The 20,589-nt window shown below is 38.7% G+C and overlaps 1 protein-coding gene across 1 annotated transcript in view; it reads left to right on the top strand.

Annotated features, from left to right (window-relative positions):
* Positions 1-11,409: 11,409 nt before the first annotated feature.
* LOC307057805 (transmembrane protease serine 11A-like) overlaps positions 11,410-20,589 on the top strand; it is a gene marked incomplete at its 5' end in the record, with an annotated part of 41,908 nt that continues 32,728 nt past the window's right edge. Inside the window, one exon of the mRNA XM_079711073.1 lies at positions 11,410-11,441. Within this exon, the coding sequence (XP_079567199.1) occupies positions 11,410-11,441 (32 nt within the window). The remainder of the gene's footprint in view (positions 11,442-20,589) is intronic.

The raw sequence follows: 20,589 nt of genomic DNA, 5'->3' as shown, positions 1-20,589 counted from the left end.
TTTCCTGAGTCATATTATGAATCTCGGTTTTAAGAATATCTGATTGTTTTTATTGAGAGCTTTTTATGTGAAGGTTTAAGATATTTGTACACCTGCCAATAATCTTCTTTAAACTCTTAATCCTAGTGCATTCCTAAAGTATTTCTCATTCAAATCCCTGAAACCAGTTCCTTCTCCTTTAACAAAATTAGTCAATACCAAAAAAAGAAATATTGCTTTCTTGTTGGGACTATGCTGCCTCTGGAGCTATTCTATGGGTTGAGGCTTCTCTGTTCAGACTTGTCAAACTAGTTTCATTTCAAGTACTTGTAATTTGTTTCCTTATGTCTTCCAGCCATAGACCTCTAATATATCGAGATGTAATATAATGATTAGAAAGTCAGGTTGAGAGGGCACAGACCTCTAAGATCATATTCTTCCTCCCACAGATGATGTATCGGTAAGTTCAGTTTTGTTTAGTAATGGCTTGTTTGCTCTACTGTCTGTCAGTGGCTAGATCCCCGGAATGTCGGAGGACTGCCTACATTGGATGTTATGAAATTTGTGGAATTATTATAGCAGCTGGATTAATTAATCTCTGTAGTTAAAATCAATATTTTTGTATTAAAAATCATTATTAACATTATTTCATGTCGCCAAGTTCAATAGTTGGGATTTTAAAGGAAGTTAGTGAAAAACTACATCATATTGTTGTTTTGACTGCTTCTGATTTTGGAGGGGGGTGGGGGAGAAAGGTGTTAATTTGTTTTAAGAAAAACCTCCTTTCAGTAATCTGACTAAACTTAGCTTCTGTAACACTTTTCTTCAGCTCCTTTTCCTCATACCTTATAGTCAGTCATTGGGAACTAATGCAGATTGGGAGGTCAAAATCTGCCGAGACACCTGCCTTCATAGATATTTCAGGACTTCTTGAGGGGAGAAAGGAGACGAGATCCTGATTAGGGAAACTGTTTACTCTCTAAAATTTTTCCTGTTAAATATTAAAGAGAAAAGAAAACTATAAATTATTTCAAGTTTTTTTTTTCAAAGTAAGGTTTGCCACATACAAAGGAGAGGAAAAAAATAAGATTTCTTGGCATAACCTTTGATACAATTAAAATAGTGATTTTAAACATCAATGACAATAATATTTCAAGATTGTTTAGATGTATGCCATTTTCAAAACATTTTTACACATTTTATTTCATTTAATAGTCAGGACACCCCTGTAAGATCAGCAGAACAGTTACCAACTACCATTTTAAAGTGATGAATCTAAGAGAAACAGATCTTAAGGGGCTTCTCTGTAACGACAGAGTTGTGACGTCAAGATCAGAGCACTGCAACCCACAACTCCTTAAATCCAGTCTTCCTGGACTCTTGCAGCTTCTTTAGGTGGCAAGGATTCCATCTGAGGCCTTTCAGAGATGAGAACTTGACACTAGGTCAGCCCCTAAATTAGTGAACTTCACTGGGCTTCCTTCCCCACTAATAAAATGCACGTTTGGATCAGTCCTTTAGTGAGCAAATAGTAATTGCCAGAGGGTCTCTGACATCCTTAGGCAGGGTCTACAGTGCTTCACACATAATTGGCACTCCACATATTTGTTGTACAAATTAATGAATAAACAAATGTAAATATCTAGCATTAGTGTTTTGCTTATTAAAATTCATTGAATTTGAAAATACATATTCCATGTCTATGGAAATCATGATATTATAGAGCAGTAGTTCCAACCTTTAGTATTTCGTATTCCCCAAATTATTCTTTTAAAAAATCAAGTCTCATCATTATGGACACCAAAAGCCTTCTTTTCTAATGCATATTTATGTGTTTAGAGGAATGTTTTCAGTTTAAGGGAAGTAAATTATAGGAGTAATATTGGGGGTCAGTGCAATTGTTCAGGACATCCATGACAAAGAAAGGGGACAGTGAGAAACACTGAATGCTTATGGTTTCTTTAAGATAAACTAATGGAACATTAATCCAGGATTTGGAGGATTTGCAGGAGATGGCCAGGCAGTCTTAAGGATTGAGGGAAAGCAAATGCTTTATAATTACTATGACGCCCTATGTCTCACCTACACTAATTTGACAGTACATTCTATAGTCGTGTCGGCCATCCTTACTTTTCCACTAACAAGAAACTCAGTGTGGAAGCTGTGTCAAAATGTACTTGATTCATATCTTTGCTGTTTCTGGTCTGTTGAAACTTGGATCTCTTTTCTATGGGTTTTTGACCCTCCTCTCTACCTTTCAGAGATAGTATTTAGTGTTCCAACTTTGCTGTGAATATCCATTTGCATTTGCCTTTAGCAATATCCATACCCCTACTCTTTCCTATAAATTGATTAGTTGGGTGATATAATCACTGAAAATCTCAACTATTTCTCTTTTAAAAGATAAAATATCAAATGACTTCTTCATCTGAGATTGCTGTCCTGTTCTCAGATGACTGGCATCTCTCTCTTCCTATTGCCATTATTTTCAGCATTGCTTAATAAATGCAAAAAGTAGATTTCTCCTTGTCATTATCCTCATTTAGAGAAAATGCTTCACAAGCACTCATGTTGTACATTTTAATTTCATTTTGAATACTCATTTAAATTAACTTGCTAATTTGCCAAGTTCATTCTCTAATATACTCAAAAACTATATCTTCAGACTTAAAGCCAAAATAACAAGGTAAAACCTCCATGTTACTTACTGATCACTAAACTTTGTGTAAATTATCAATTAAATGTTACTGTTTTGTTAGTTTTTAGCAAACTCATAGTGCTTGCTGGGTGCCACATATGCATATTATATTACCTCATTTAATTCTCACAACAATTCTATGATTAGGTACTATTATTATCTCCATTTTATAGATCAAAAAGTAACTAGCCCTACATCACAGGCTAATGAGTGGAAGCTGGGATTTGAGGCAGTCTAGAACTCAAGCCTGAGCTTAACTATTAGGATATCCTGTTTTTTTCTTTCTCAAGAGAAAAAAATCAATTTTCCCATTTTAATTTAACATTTGAGTAAGAGATTCATAATGTTAGTTATGCAGTAAAGCTTTATCTATATATGTATTCATATCATTGAAATTTAAAGGCTAGTTTATAGTATCCTTTTCTTTCTTTTGCTTTTCTTCTTTCCAATTGTCTGTCATACAAAGAATAATGTATTTGTAGATAAAATAGGGAGGCTGGCAAATATGTATACAAAATACTTGGAAACCAAGATAATAGAAATTTATGTTCAGATAAGCATATATGAATCTATAGTAGGTGGTAGTTTATTTGTAATTACTGTAATAGCATCTACCATTTATTACCTATTTACAAAATATTCATCATTTTCCATATATTATCTCATTTATTTACAATCCTCATATAAGTTAACTATTATTATCCCATTTTACAGAAAAAGAAAGCAGCCCTAGATCATAGAGTTATTGAGCTTTAAACCCAAGCTATACACACTATCTTACCCCCAATACATTCATAACTGTGCCTCTGAAACATCTGGGCAATGACAGGAAATTGACCCACTACGGATACAAAAATAATATAAGCAACAACTGTAGTATTATTACTGTAGTATTAGCATACTACTAAAGGCTTTCACATTCATTATCAGAGTGGCCTGGTTATGATGGTACTGATAGACTTGAAGTCAGAAAGATAAGGCCTCCCCTTAGCTTTGTAACCTGTGTTGATTTTCCTCTCTGATCCTCAGTTCCTCATTAGTGAATGGTGATAAGACACACCTCACCAAGCTGTGGCAACAAATACATAAGATAGCTCCTATGAAAACTCCTGACCCAGAGTAGGAATTTGATATGTGCTAGAGTCCTTCATATACTCATTTCACTGCCTCACATCCTTGGGTAGTATTTATTATCACCATTGTACAAGTGAGAAAACTGAAATTCAGAGAGGTTTCATTAACTTCTCAAGATACATGTTAAAGAGTTATAAGCATGGACTGAAGCCAAAGTCCTTTGACTCTAAAAGGTAGGGCAGATCTGCAATACAAATAGGCCTAGAGAAGGTTTGTCCAGACAGGTAAAAACTTAAAGGAATTAAAAAAAAAATCTTTGTCTTGGAAAAACTGTGTTTTTCTTTACTATCACACTATTACCACACACAATACTTCTGACATCAGCTGGGTAGGGTTTTCCCCCAAGCAATTCTCCAACACCAGCTGGGAATCTTACAATTCAATTCAATTATGACACTAACCAGAGTTAGTGCAGGCCCCACAGGTTAAGGGATCAGTCCCATAAGACTGCCCGTGCCGCCACTTCAGATGTCAATCCCAAGTCCCAGTTGTTACCTGTGTTCCTGACTGGCGGGCTATAAAATGGAGCTTCCTACAATCCCCTCCTCTGATTTGATTAATTTGCTAGAGTGACTGCAGAACTCAGGAAAACAATTTATCTACTAGATTACCAGTTTATTACAAAGGTTATTAAAGGATATGTATAAACAGCCAGATGAGGCAATATATATGGTGACGTCTAGAAGGGTCCACAATGCAGGAGATTCTGTCCTCAAAGAGTTGAGATGCTCCCTCCTCCCAGCACGTAGTTGTGTACACCAACCCAGAAGCTCTTTCATCATATACAACTGGGATTTTTGTGGAGGCTTCATCACATAGGTATGAATGATTATTAACTCGATCTCCAGCCCCCTTCTCTTCCCAGAGAATAGAAGGGGGTGGTGGAGCTTAAAGTTCCAAGCTGCTAATCATGGCTGTGTCTTTCTGGCCCCCAGAAAGACTAGCCCCCATCTTGAAGCCATCTAGGAGCCCATCAAGAGTATCTAACTGGAATAAAAGACACTGCTATCACCCAGGAATCTCCAAGGGCTTTAAGACCGCTATCTCAGGAACTGGAGCCAAAGACCAAATATTAGAACAAAAGATGTTCCTAGTGCTCTTCATCACTTGGGAAATTACAAGGGTTTTAGAAGGAACTGGGGGCAGAGACCAATATATGTGTGTGTATATATATATATATATATATATATATATATATATATATATATATATATATATATTCTATTATTTCATAATCTTTAACTCTCATTTTTGTTACCTTAATGGAAATTCATTATTTGTGATATTTTAAATATTTATAGAAAAGAAGTTTACAATACTTGTTATCATCCATATGGCACAGATTGAGACAAAAGCATTATATGTTGTAACATGAGTTACATGAGGGTAGAAACCATATTTTATTCATCCTTGCCTCCCTAAGCCCTGCATGATTCCTTAAAACATAATAAAGTCTCAATGAAACGTTGTGGAAAAGAAAAATAGTTGGGTAAATGGACAGATGGATGAATAGTTGAATGGATACATAAAAGGAAAAATTCAATGACAAAGGAGGAATAAGAAATATTGCAATATATGATTAATTCTCAGTAGTTTGCTAGGACATATTTATGGTATATAAGGCTCTACAAACAACTCATTTTGCACACATGCATAGACTCCTAGCCTAGACCTTAACCTCTAACCTGAGACATATTTTACAAACCTTAATAGGTGGGACTGCACTTTGTGTCAAAAACATGCTAGACTAAACCAAACACACACATCACACAACTCCATAACATCTGGTGCTGTCTACCTTTTCTAGTAAATTAGAACATTCTGTAATAAATTTGTTTTGTTACTGAATCTCTTTTTCCCTTATTAATAGTGTACTTGTAAAACAGGATTTCCATTTCATTGTGTCACTCAGGGCCACCCAGGACACATTTTTTGTTGATTAACATTGCATTTAAAATATTTGGGGGATTTCCTAATATACTACCTATCTAAGCTTTCTCTTGTGGGGCCACTCCAAGATGATCCTAAATTCCAAAATGCTACTGGTATAAAAATTATCTACCATGAATATTCTCAGGGTGAAATGCCCACTTTCTCAGCAGGGCGAATTTCTAACAAGTGTGCAATATTAAGAAGAACAAAAATGCTGATAATAGCTCATATTTACATAGCATTTACTATGTGCTGGTCATTTCACATGAATTAATGCACTTAATTTTCATGGAAATCCTGTGAGGTAGGTATTAATTTCATCTCCATTTTACAAATGGGCGAACTAAAACAAAAAAAGGGTCAAATATGTTGCCATCTATTACAGAGTTAGCAAGTGGCAGGGCTAGGATTTGAATTCTGGTAGTTCAACTCCAGAGATTGGGCTCTTATCCTTAATGCTATACCACCCCCAGTAGAAGTGAGTTCAATCATGTTGCATTAATTTAAACTAACATGTGACTATGCTCTACCTCTAATGCAAAATCTAAGTTCAACACTGTAAGGTCGGATCTTAACAGACAGCACCGCGAAACAGAGGAAAGCTTCAAGTGAGCTTTGTTAGGGGGCGCTCCCGGGCGAGCTTCACTGGTCCGAGAGAAAAGGGCCAGAGAAGTCGCACCCGGGCAAGTGTTGGGCGAGATTTTATAGGGGAAGAAGAGAAAGGGGTGTGGTGAATCTGGGAGGGCGCAGGGTATTCCTTATTTGGTGGCCTCTTCGGGTATCGTGGCGATATCTGGTGCCGGTTACATCAGTCTTGGGACCGCTAGTCCCGCCCCTCGAAAGGCGGGAAGGCTGGGCCGGGTGGAAAGCTCCCCCAGGTCAGTTCCTGGAACTGGGTGGTCCGGAGAGTTTCAGTCTGATGCAACCTGTGAATCTGATTGTGTTCTCCTGCCTCGGGTGAGTTGGCCTTACAAACACCATTTAAGAAAGACTTTGTGGGACCTTCCTGGTGGTCTAGTGGTAAAGAATCCGCCTTCCAATGCAGGGGACGCTGGTTCCATCCCTGGTCAGGGAACTAAGGTCCCACATGCCGCGGGGGCAAATAAGCCCGCGTGCCACAACTACTGAGCTCGTATGCCTTAACGAGAGAGCCCACTTGCCGCAAACTACAGAGCCCATGCGCTCTGGAGCCCGCACGCCACAACTAGAGAGAGAAAACCCACACGTCACAACTAGAGAGAAGGCCGTGTGCCACATAAAGACACTGCCCCGCAACGAAAAGATCCCACATGCTGCAAAGAGGAGCCCACATGCTGCAATTAAGACCCAACACAACCAAAAAAAAAATTAAAATATAAAATAAAATGAAAGACTTTGTGCTAAACTAGCACAATAAAACTCCCTATTTTGCTTATATATGAAGGTGAGAGAATTAAATGCCAGTCATTTCTTAGAATAAGGCTAGAGAATGCCTCCTTACTGAACCAGGACAGGGAAACCTAGAAGGGATAAGAATCTGAAATTAATTTAACTCACTAGGGCTGGGTAGATGCTAGAGGAAAGACAGAGCTGCCAGGATTTGTAGTAAATCCAGCCCAGCAGGTCAGATGTGATAAGCAGTGAGTAATTGTGTTCCTGTCAGGAACTGTCAGGGGTGGGAGTATCCCTCGAAGAGGAAGAAGTACATCTATGCGGAATCCAGGAGAGGTATTCTCAATCCCCTTTAGGTCACGTTTTCTTCTTCCAGCTCAAAATTCTCAGTTTTGCTCCCTTTTTGCCAGTGTGCCTAATTTCCACCCCTGGGACCAGGGTGAAGGCATTTCCCTAGATACGTGAAGAAGTTGAGTCTTGTCTTTTCTGGCATCCTCATTTTCTTTTTCTGAGTCCCCTGAATTCAGCTCAGCCTGAAACTCTTCATTATTTTCTACAGAAGATGTTCTTTGGTCTAGACTCACAGTGGTATTTTATTCAATTTTGCCCCTCTCTCTTTGTGGTATTCCTTAGAAGGAATACCAGCAGTTTTCTTTGTTTCTTCTTGTCTTTTTTTTTTTTTAACCTCTTGACAATAAAGCATTCCATGGAGCAGCACACTGGTCTAAATACATCTAGAGCCATGTTTTCAAAACTGTGTTCTGAGGAACATCAGACTCCCATGAGATACCACTAGATAGGATGATTTTTAATGAGCACATTTGGAAAACTTTTATTTCAGTCCAATTCATTAAATAGTATTCAAGTATTTACCAAGAGTCAGATAATGTATTTGGTACTGGGGTTGTGTCAGTGAACAGGATATATGCAAAACCAAAGCAGAAATGCTGCCTCACCCTTACTCCCGTTTAAAACCATTAAAGGCTCTAAGACTTCTAGAAGTGAGAATCCTATTTAACTTTCTTTAACCCATTTTTTTCCAAACCTATTTAAATATGGGAAACCTCCCTTTACCCCACTACCTGGGAACACTTCTTGAGAAATGCCTCAATGCTGTATATGACTTACTCACTGTCTTCAAGATCTTCTGCACTTTGGGGCAAGAAGATAGGTGTACACATAATATCTCAAGAAATAAAAACTTATAGGGAACATGTGGTAGCATGGAAAAAGTGTCAAATTAAATAAAAGCCTCCAAAGTTTACAGACAATCCCAAATATGGTAATTAATTCTCCTTGTACATGCCTGCTTTCACAGCTCTCTTTCCTTCCTCCTCCTTCCTTCTAGATGACCTCTGCTACTGTCTGGAGAGGGATAAGGGAATACTAACTTCTTGAGAGTTCACAAGAATTTAAAGCCAGTAGAAAGGAAGAAGAAGTGAAAGCAAAAACAAATTCAAGACTTGACCACAATGGACATGGGTGGTCCCTCTGGTCAGTAAACCAACGTCTGCTTTCACTTCATAAAACTCCTCACTTGCCTCTTATGCTTCTTGATATTCCACACATTATTCATTTGGATTAATAGGAAGCCTGTTCTGTAAAAGGGAAAAATCACTCTCAAAAGAAAATATGATACTACAGAAGAAAAGGGCTTCTGAGTCACAGTGGCCAGAGCTAGGTTCTGCCTCTGCTTTTGGCTGCATGAATTGAGCAAGTTGTTCACCCGTAAAATGAAGATAAATCTTTCTACTGAGAAGAGCATTTAAAGGATAAAAATCAACATATCCTACGAAGTCAGCACTTACTAAATAGTAGCTCTTGTTCTTATCACTTTTAGTACTAAATGGTCATTCGAAAATAGTCACAGGAATATCAGAGCATATTAGGTCACCACAAAAAGTTGCTTTTCTGTAACAAATGACTTAGTTCAGCCACTCAAAGGGAATGACAATTTTCATTGGTGGAAGGAGAGTCTGGCAATTTAGTTCTATAAGAACTTTCCTCCAGGGATGGGAGTCAGGCTAGGAAAAGAGGAGCAAATTTTCTGCACCGTCTCCCAGGAATTCAATGCATTTAGCACCTTTGACAGTTTATATTAGTTCAGTAGACTTGTAGGTTGGCCTGGGAAACTAACCAATACTTTCTTTTTAAATCAGATAGTACATCTTAAACACCAGAAAACTCTATGAAGATTTATGGGAACATAACCTGTCTGTAAATTGGCATTTTTATAATAATCACATGTATCTACATTTGTATGATTGCAACATGTAACTACAAGAAAGCAGAAAAATAATCCTGAAAAGGAAAGATTTGGAGCTTAGAGCAAAAATGATAAAGGGCATGTAGTTGACTGTGGAGTGAGCCAAAGTTACTGCCTTCAAGGGAGGTCTTTGTAGGAAAAGGAAGATCCATGTGGAATAGGGGGTCCATGATGTCTTCTGCTAGCTCAAGTCATCTTTGAACTCACATATATAGAAGTCATCAGCTCAGAGGGGTTTTTTTGTTTCTTTTTTAAAATATTTATTTATTCATTGGGCTGTGCCAGGTCTTAGTTGCGGCACGTGGAATCTTCATTGCCACGTGTGGGCTCTTTAGTTGTGGCATGCGGGATCTAGTTCCCTGACCAGGGATCAAACCCAATCCCCTTGCATTGGGAGCGCAGAGTCTTAATCACTGGACCACCAGGGAAGTCCCCAGCTTAGAGTTTTGTTACTAAGGAAATGAATATCCCAACTCTGATCATTAACAATTCATACTGCTCTATATTTTCTTCAAGGTGTATATCTTTCTGTCTTCAAGATTGCAGAAAGCAAAGTCACAAAATTATTCATATTATCATATGTTTTTATTGATAACATCTTTGGAAAAATCATGCCATAAATACATCCTTCTAACCACTGAATAATCATAGTTAATGAAGGTGTAATGGATATGATAAATTGGATTTCATGCAGATTATAGGTTATGTTACTCTGAATAAATATCTTCTGTACTTGCCCTCTCCTTAAAGGAATGCAAAGTGCTAATTAGGTCATGATCAGGGATTACTTTTAGCTTTTTTCCTACTTTAATTTAGAAGAGTTCACTTTGTATTCCCAAGTTGTTACTTGAATAAAACAGTCGTCTTCTAATTTTATGCTTAAAACAGAATTCCCTTTTAATGAAATAGTTCTGTCCCAACTCCATAAAGATTAGAGAAGATTTTAAATCTCACGTTTTTCTTTGAAAGCTATAGATTTCTGTCCCTTTTAATGAAAGTCATAATATTTTCAGTTGTGAAAAACTTCTAAGATCCTCCAAGATTCCCAACCCTTGGGGTATACACTCCTTCACCCAGTTATTCAAACACTAACCTAGGCGCTGCTGTGAGGGGATTCTGCAGATATAATGAAGGTCTCAAGTCAGTTGACTTTTAAATGGAGAGATTCTAATTTGTAGGCCTAACCTAATCAGGTGACACCTTAAAATAGAACAAGGCTCAACCTGGAGAAAGAGATTTAGAATGTGAAAGAAATTTGATGGGAGGGAGATTCCCCATTGCTGGCTTTGAAGATGGAGTGGGTTACATGGCAAAGAATGTGGGTGACATTTAGGAGCTGAGAGCCCTCTGACTGACAGCCAGCAAGGGAACAGGAACCCCAATTCAGCTTCAAGGAACTGAGCTCTGCCTCAAACCTAAGTGAGCCTGGAAGAGGGTCACATATGTCAGATGAGATTGCAGCCTCAACCAACCCCTTGATTTCACCCTCCTGAGATCCTGAGCAGAGAACTCAACCATGCCACATACAGAACTGTGAGTGAAGAAGTGACTGTTGTTTTAAGCTGCTAACTTTGTGGTAATTGTTACACAGCAACAGAAAATTAATATACCAGTGTTTGTTTTATGGGTGCAGGTAAAGTAGGAAAAAAATGCTTGAGCATCTCTACCTACATACAGGCTAGATTCCAAGGGCTTTACTGAGTATATTTCCTTTCAAATCTGTAGTGATATTATGCAAATCACTAATAGGACCTCTCCAGAATTGGAGGTTGATGATGCTTATTTGTTTTCATGCCTTGCTTGTTCATAGTCATAAAAGTTGATATTAAGTTGCAAGTTTATTCATATAGGATTAAGTAGTTACAGCTTTAACCCATGGCTCCTGCAGCTTTTGTAGTTTGGCCTTGCACACCTGTTACATTCCCCAAAAATTTTCTCAAAAGGAGAAAGACTCTGACAGCTGATCACCCGTTTGTTGGCCACCATTTCCTGCAAGATGTTAACAGCTCCTTGTATTGCATTTGTGGACATGACTGCCATGGCACTTGAAGCAGTTTATCAGTGAGTGTTGAACTACTCTTCTGCCTAGTGTCTCACAGCCTGTAATAGTGTGAGTTTGTGTGCATCTTGGTGGCGGGGATGTGATCTTCTTGCATCTACTTTCTCCATTTGTCCTACAAAGAGGAACTATGTTATCATGGGAAGATAGATTTAAAAGCTTGTAAACCTGCTTGAGGTCTAGCCTTTCTCCTTTGGTCCATTGTTGGTCTTGAATGACTTGAAGACACACTGATAAGATTCTCTAAGAAAATAAATGGTCAAATAAATGAAGAATGAATAAGTGAAGAGATGAATATATAAATAATAAATCTAGTTAAGAATTAAAATACAATCAATGGGGAGGTACTCTGGCACTGAGAAAAAATAGCATACTAGAAGTTAGAAAATATGAGTTTGAGATGACTACTAGCTTTATTATACTGGAGAAGGCAATTAATCATCTCTAGGCCTCAACTTCCCCAACTGGAAAATGTGTTACATTGTACTAAATAGTCTGTATATTATGCTTCACTTCTGAATCTAGGTTTTAAGCCAGTTAAGAGGATAAATAATGTCATATCCCATGAAGCTTCTTTTTTTTTTTAACATCTTTATTAGAGTAGAATTGCTTTACAACGGTCTGTCAGTTTCTGCTTTATAACAAAGTGAATCAGTTATACATATACATATGTCCCCAGGTCTCTTCCTTCTTGCATCTCCCTCCCTCCCACCCTCCCTATCCCAGCCCTCTAGGTGGTCACAAAGCACCGAGCTAATCTCCCTGTGCTATGCGGCTGCTTCCCACTAGCTATCTATTTTACGTTTGGTAGTGTATATATGTCCATGCAACTCTCTCACTTTGTCCCAGCTTACCCTTCCCCCTCCCCATATCCTCAAGTCCATTCTCTAGTACATCCACATCTATGTTACCATCTTGCCCCTAGGATCTTCTGATCATTATCATTTTTTTTTTAGATTCCATATATATGTGTTAGCATACAGTATTTGTTTTTCTCTTTGTGACTTATTTCACTCTGTATGATAGTCTCTAGGTACATCCACCTCACTACAAATAATTAGGTTTCATACCTTTTTATGGCTGAGTAATATTCCATTGTATATATGTGCCACATCTTCTTTACCATTCATCTGTTGATGGACACTTAGGTCGCTTCCATGTCCTGGCTATTGTAAATAGAGCTGCAATGAACATTTTGGTACATGACTCTTTTTGAATTATGGTTTTCTCAGTGTGTATGCCCAGTAGTGGGATTGCTGGGTCGTATGATAGTTCTATTTTTAGTTTTTTAAGGAACCTCCATACTGTTCTCCATAGGGGCTGTATCAGTTTACATTCCCACCAACAGTGCAAGAGGATCCCCTTTTCTCCACACCCTCTCCAGCATTTATTGTTTCTAGATTCTTTAATGATGGCCATTCTGACCGGTGTGAGATGATATCTCATTGTAGTTTTGATATGCATTTCTCTAATGATTAATGATGTTGACCATTCTTTCATATGTTTGCTGGCAATCTGTATACCTTCTTTGGAGAAATGTCTATTTAGGTCTTCTGCCCATTTGTGTATTGGGTTGTTTGTTATTTTGCTATTGGGCTGCATGAGTTGCTTGTATGTTTTGGAGATTAATCCTTTGTCAGTTGCTTCATTTGCAAATATTTTCTCCCATTCTGAGGGTTCTCTTTTCATCTTCTTTATGGTTTCCTTTGCTGTGCAAAAGCTTTTAAGGCTCATTAGGTCCCATTTGTTTATTTTTGTTTTTCTTTCCATTTCTCTAGAAGGTAGGTCAAAAAGGATCTTGCGGTGATTTATGTCATAGAGTGTTCTGCCTATGTTTTCCTCTAAGATTTGATGGTGTCTGGCCTTACATTTAGGCCTTTAATCCATTTTGAGTTTATTTTTATGTATGGTGTTAGGGAGTGTTCTAATTTCATTCTTTTACATGTAGCTGTCCAGTATTCCCAGCACCATTTATTGAAAAGGCTGTCTTTAATCCACTGTATATTCTTGCCTCCTTTATCAAAGATAAGGTGACCCTATGTGCGTGGGTTTATCTCTGTGTTTTCTATCCTGTTCCATTGATCTATATTTCTGTTTTTCTGCAGGGGCCATACTGTCTTGCTTACTGTAGCTTTGTAGTATAGTGTGCAGTCAGGGAGCCTGATTCCTCCAGCTCTGTTTTTCTTTTTCCAGATTGCTTTGGCTATTCAGGGTCTTTTGTGTTTCCATACAAATTGTGAAATATTTTGTTCTATTTCTGTGAAAAATGCCAGTGGTAGTTTGATAGGAATTGCATTGAATCTGTAGATTGCTTTGGGTAGTAGAGTCATTTTCACAATGTTGATTCTTCCAATCCAAGAACATGGTATATCTTTCCATCTATTTGTATCATCTTTAATTTCTTTCATCAGTGTCTTATAATTTTCTGCATACAGGTCTTTTGTCTCCTTAGGTAGGTGTATTCCTAGATCTTTTATTCTTTTTGTTGCAATGGTAAATGGGAGTGTTTTCTTAAATTCACTTTCAGATTTTTCATCATTAGTGTATAGGGATGCAAGAGATTTCTGTGCATTAATTTTGTATCCTGCTACTTTACCAAATTCATTGATTAGCTCTAGTAGTTTTCTGGTAGCATCCTTAGGATTCTCTATGTATAGTATCATGTCATCTGCAAAGAGTGACAGCTTTACTTCTTTTCCTATTTGGATTCCTTTTATTTCTTTTTCTTCTCTGATTGCTGTGGCTAAAACTTACAAAACTATGTTGAATAATAGTGGTGAGAGTGGGCAACCTTGTCTTGTTCCTGATCTTAGTGGAATGGTTTCAGTTTTTCACCATTGAGGACGATGTTTGCTGTGGGTTTTATGGCCATATAAAGGCCATAAATGGCCTTTATGATGTTGAGGAAAGTTCCCTCTATGCCTACTTTGTGGAGGGTTTTTAATATAAATGGGTGTTGAATTTTGTTGAAAGCTCTCTCTGCATCTATTGAGATGACCATATGGGTTTTCTCCTTCAATTTGCTAATATGGTGTATCATGTTGATTGATTTGCATATATTGAAGAATTCTTGCATTCCTGGTATAAACCCATCTTGCTCATGGTGTATGATCCTTTTACTGTGCTGTTGGATTCTGTTTGCTAGTATTTTGTTGAGGATTTTTGCATCTATGTTCATCTGTGATATTGGCCTGTAGTTTTCTTTCTTTGTGACATCTTTGTCTGGTTTTGGTATCAGGGTGATGGTGGCCTTGCAGAATGAGTTTGGGAGTTTTGCTCCCTCTGCTATATATTGGAAGAGTTTGAGAAGGATAGGTGTTAGCTCTTCTCTAAATGTTTGATAGAATTCGCCTATGAAGCCATCTGGTCCAGGGCTTTTGTTTGTTGGAATATTTTTAATCACAGTTTCAATTTCAGTGCTTGTGATTGGTCTGTTCATATTTTCTATTTCTTCCTGGTTCAGTCTCAGAAGGTTGTGCATTTCTAAGAATTTGTCAGTTTCTGCTAGGTTGTCCATTTTATTGGCATAGAGTTGCTTGTAGTAATCTCTCATGATCCTTTCTATTTCTGCAGTGTCAGTGGTTACTTCTCCTTTTTCATTTCTAATTCTATTGATTTGGGTCTTCTCCCTTTTTTTCTTGATAAGCCTGGCTAATGGTTTATCAATTTTGTTTATCTTCTCAAAGAACCAGCTTTTAGTTTTATTGATCATTGCTATCGTTTCCTTCATTTCTTTTTCATTTATTTCTGATCTGATCTTGATGATTTCTTCCTTCTGCTAACTTTGGGTTTTTTTTGTTCTTGTCTCTCAATTTCCTTTAGGTGTAAGATTAGGTTGTTTATTTGAGATGTTTCTTGCTTCTTAAGGTAGGCTTGTATTGCTATAAACTTCCCTCTAAGAACTGCTTTTGCTGCATCCCATAGGTTTTGGGCCATTGTGTTTTCATTGTCATTTGTTTCTAGGTATTTTTGATTTCCTCTTTGATTTCTTTAGTGATCTCTTGGTTATTAGGTAGTGTGTTGTTTAGCCTCCATGTGTTTGTATTTCTTACAGATTTTTTCCTGTAATTGATATCTAGTCTCATAGCATTGTGGTCAGAAAAGATACTTGATACAATTTCAATTTTCTTAAATTTACCAAGGCTTGATTTGTGACCCAAGATATGATCTATCCTGGAGAATGTTCCATGAGCACTTGAGAAGAATGTGTATTCTGTTGTTTGGGGATGGAATGATCTATAAATATCAATTAAGTCCATCTTGTTTAATGTATCTTTTAAAGCTTGTGTTTCCTTATTTATTTTCATTATGGATGATCTGTCCATTGGGGAAAGTGGGGTGTTAAAGTCCCCTGGTATGAATGTGTTACTGTCAATTTACCCTTTCATGTCTGTTAGTATTTGCCTTATGTATTGAGGTGTTCCTATGTTGGGTGCATAAATATTTACAATTGTTGTATCTTTTTCTTGGATTGATCGCTTGATCATTCTGTAGTGTCCTTCTTTGTGTCTTGTAATAGTCTTTGTTCTAAAGTCTATTTTGTCTGGTATGAGAATTGTTACTCCCGCTTTCTTTTGATTTCCATTTGCATGGAATATCTTTTTCAATTCCCTCACTTTCAGTCTGTATGTGTCCCTGGGTCTGAAGTGGGTCTCTTTAGACAGCATATATACAGATTGTGTTTTTGTATCCATTCAGCCAGTCTATGTCTTTTGGTGGGAGCAGTTCATCCATTTACATTTAAAGTAATTATTGATATGTATGTTCCTATTACCATTTTCTTAATTGTTTTGGGTTTATTATTGTAGGTCTTTTCCTTCTCTTGTGTTTCCTGTCTAGAGAAGTTCCTTTAGCATTTGTTGTAAAGCTGGTTTGGTGGTGCTGAATTCTCTTAGCTTTTGCTTCTCTGTAAAGGTTTTAATTTCTCCATCAAATGTGAATGAGATCCTTACTGGGTAGAGTAATCTTGGTTGTAGGTTTTTCTCCTTCATCACTTTAAATATGTCCTGCCACTCCCTTCTGGCTTGTAGAGTTTCTGCTGAAAGATCAGCTGCTAACCTTATGGGGATTCCCTTGTGTGTTATTTGTTTTTCCCTTGCTGCTTTTAATATTTGTTCTTTGTATTTAATTTTTGATAGTTTGATTAATATGTGTCATGGCATGTTTTTCCTTGGATTTATCCTGTATGGGACTCTCTGTGGTTCCTGGACTTGATTAAGTATTTTCTTTCCATATTAGGGAAGTTTTCAACTATAATCTCTTCAAATATTTTCTCAGTCCCTTTCTTTTTCTCTTCTTCTTCTGGAACTCCTATAATTCGAATGTTGGTGCATTTAATGTTTTCCCAGAGGTCTGTGAGACTGTCCTCAATTCTTTTCATTCTTTTTTCTTTATTCTGCTCTGCAGTCGTTATTTCCACTATTTTATCTTCCCGGTCATTTCTCCGTTCTTCTGCTTCAGTTATTCTGCCATTGATCCCTTCTAGAGAATTTTTAATTTCATTTATTGTGTTGTTCATCAGTGTTTGTTTGCTCTTTAGTTCTTCCAGGTTCTTGTTAAACGTTTCTTGTATTTCCTCCATTCTATTTCCAAGATTTTGGATCACATTTACTATCATTATTCTGAACTCTTTTTCAGGTAGACTGCCTATTTCCTCTTCATTTGTTAGGTCTGGTGGGTTTTTGCCTTGCTCCTTCATCTGCCATGTGTTTCTCTGTCTCCTCATTTTGCTTAACTTACTGTATTTGGGGTCTCCTTGTCACAGGCTGCAGGTTTGTAGTTCCCATTGTTTTTGGTGTCTGTCCGCAGTGGCTAAAGTTCATTTAGTGAGTTGTGTAGGCTTCCTGGTGGAGGAGAATGGTGCCTGTGTTCTGGTGGATAAGGCTGGATCTTGTCTTTCTGGTGGGCAGGTCCACATCTGGTGGTGTGTTACGGGGTTTCTGTTGACTTACTATGATTTTAGGTAGCCTCTGTGCTAATGGGTGGGATTGTGTTCCTGTCTTGCTAGTTGTTTGGCATAGGGTGTCCACACTGTAGCTTGCTGGTCGTTGAGTGGAGCTTGGTCTTGGCATTGAGACGGAGATCTCTGGGAGATTTTTGATGTTTGATATTATGTGAAGCTGGGAGTTCTCTTGTGGACCAGTGTCCTGAACTTGGCTCTCCCACCTCAGTGACACAGCACTGACTCCTGGCTGGAGCACCAAGAGTCTGTCCTCCACAGGGCTCAGAATAAAAGGGGGGGGGGAGAAAGAAAGAAAGAAAGAAGATAAAGTAAAATAAAATTATTAAAATAAAAAATAATTAGGAAAAAACTTTTTTAATTAAAAAAAAAAAAACGGACAGACAGAACCCTAGGATAAATGGTAAAAGCAAAGCTATACAGACAAAATCACACACAGAAGCATACACATACACACTCACAAAAAGAGAAAAAGGGGGAAAAGTATATATATCGTTGCTCCCAAAGTCCACCTCCTCAATTTGGGATGATTTGTTGTCTATTCAGGTATTCCACAGATGCAGGGTACATCAAGTTTATTGTGGAGCTTTAATCTGCTGCTCCTGCGGCTGCTGGGAGAAATTTCCTTTTCTTTGTTCGCACAGCTCCCGGGGTTCAGCTTTGGATTTGGCCCCGCCTCTGCGTGTAGGTCGCCTGAGGGCGTCTGTTCTTCGTTCCCACAGGATGGGGTTAAAGGAGCAGCCGGTTCAGGTTCTCTGGCTCACTCAGGCCGGGGGGAGGGAGGGGCACGGAGTGCGGGGCAAGCCTGCGGCGGCAGAGGCTGGCTAGCGTTGCACCAGCCTGAGGCGCGCCATGCGTTCTCCCGGGGAAGTTGTCCCTGGATCACGGGACCCTGGCAGTGGCGGGCTGCACAGGCTCCCGGGAGGGGAGGTGTGGATAGTGACCTGTGCTTGCACACAGGCTTCTTGGTGGCTGTAGCAGCAACCTTAGCGTCTCATGCCCGTCTCTGGGGTCCTCGCTGATAGCCACGGCTCACCCTGTCTCTGGAGCTCCTTTAAGCTGCGCTCTTAATCCCCTCTCCTCACGCACCAGGAAACAAAGGGGTAAGAAAAAGTCCCTTGCCTCTTCGGCAGCTCTAGACTTTTTCCCGGATTCCCTCCCGGCAAGCCGTGGCGCACTAACCTTTTTAGGCTGTGTTCACGCCGCCAACTCCAGTCCTCTCCCTGTGCTCCGACCGAAGCCCGAGCCTCAGCTCCAGCCCCCGCCTGCCCCACCCTGGTGGGTGAGCAGAGAAGCCTCTCGGGCTGGTGAGTGCTGGTCGGCACCGGTCGTCTGTGCGGGAATCTCTCCACTTTGCCCTCCGCACCCCTGTTGCTGCGCTCTCCTCCATGGCTTTGCAGCTTCCCCCCTCCACCACCCACAGTCTCTGCCCGCGAAGGGGCTTCCTAGTGTGTGGAAACCTTTCCTCCTTCACAGCTCCCTCCCACTGTTGCAGGTCCCTTCCCTATTCTTTTGTCTCTGCTTATTCTTTTTTCTTTTTCCCTACCCAGGTACGTGGGGGAGTTTCTTGCCTTTTGGGAGATCTGAGGTCCTCTGCCAGCATTCAGTAGGTGTTCTGTAGGAGTTGTTCCACGTGTAGATGTATTTCTGATGTATTTGTGGGGAGGAATGTGATCTCCGTGTCTTACTCTTCCGCCATCTTGAAGCTCCTCCTGTTTGTTGTTTTTATGTTCTGTAACCTTTGGTCTTGTCCATCAAAAACTGCCTTTCGAAAGCCAGTTGTCTAGATTCTTTTAAATCAGTCAATGTGCATTGTCAGTATTTTCCATACACAACAGAATTCAGGTCTCTCAAGTTTCACTAGTGGTAATTTTTACACAGCAAGCAACAGAAGATTAATATACCAGTGTTTGGAAAAGAATACTTGAGCATCTCTACCTACAAACAGGCTAGATTCCAAAGGCTTTACTAAGTATATTTCCTATCAAATCTGAAGTTATATTATGCAAATCACTAATAGGACCTCTCCAGAATGGGAGGTTGATGATGCATATTTGCTTTCATGCATTGCTTGTGCACATTCATAAAAGTTGGTATTAAGTTGAAAGTTTATTCATATAGGATTAAGTAGTTTATTGGCTAAATGTATTACTTATGCCAAAACTATTACCTTCTTAACTATTTAGGTCCAAACAGTTTATACCTTTCATGCTGGCATTTATGTATAAAAGTATTTTATATTAAAAAAAATTCCTGTAAATCAATCAATATTTATTAAAAGTCTACTTAGAGTAAATCAATGCACTAAATATTGTGAAACATGAAAAATACCTCTGACCCCAAAGAATTAGCTTTTCAATAGACACACAAAAAGATAAATTCTAATGAAAGGGATAAATTAAGTTGACTACAATGGCAAGTTGCAGAGAAGGAGCACTAGAAAATGAGTTAGATGACCTGGGTCCTTTTAAGTCTCCTGGCTCTAACAAATAAGGCATCTTCTCTCTCAGCCTCTGTTGTTTCATATGTAAGGTTGGTGTAATACCTGCCTGATTCTCATGGATTTATAAAATTCCTACTCTGTACCAGGCACCTTATTAGGTCTTAATGATAAAAAGATGAACATGACTAGTTTAACCCATTGAGTTCACTGTTAAGTATAGGTTAATATACTTGAAAATAAACAGTTACTACAATGTGATTATCACTATTGTTGAGCATAACTAGAGGAAGAGCAAAGAGTTACTTTTTTTCTCCTAAACTGTGGAAATTTCCTCTAATCCAGAGGTGATGCAATATAAAGTATATAGCATCACTTTTGAAGTACTTTTGCCAAATGAATTTAAATCTAATCAAATCTTTAGATCTAAATTTAAGCTTATAAGAAATGAGGGGGATAGAACAACTTAAATGAGATCACAAGAAAGCATTCAGACAAGTCCAGGAGGTGGACATTCTAAAGAAAAACTGGCTTGATCTCTTCAACAAGTCAATGCCATTAAAAATTAAAAAGCAGGGCTTCCCTGGTGGCGCAGTGGTTGAGAGTCCTCCTGCCGATGCAGGGGATGTGGGTTCGTGCCCTGGTCCGGGAGGATCCCACATGCCGCGGAGCAGCTGGGCCCGTGAGCCATGGCCTCTGAGCCTGTGTGTCTGGAGCCTGTGCTTTGCAATGGGAGAGACCACAGCAGTGA

This window comes from Hyperoodon ampullatus (genome assembly GCF_949752795.1).
Source record: "Hyperoodon ampullatus genome assembly, chromosome: 1".
NCBI lineage: Eukaryota > Metazoa > Chordata > Mammalia > Artiodactyla > Ziphiidae > Hyperoodon > Hyperoodon ampullatus.
Note: the sequence above shows the minus strand (reverse complement) of the source record. Positions and strands in the feature narration are given on the sequence as shown.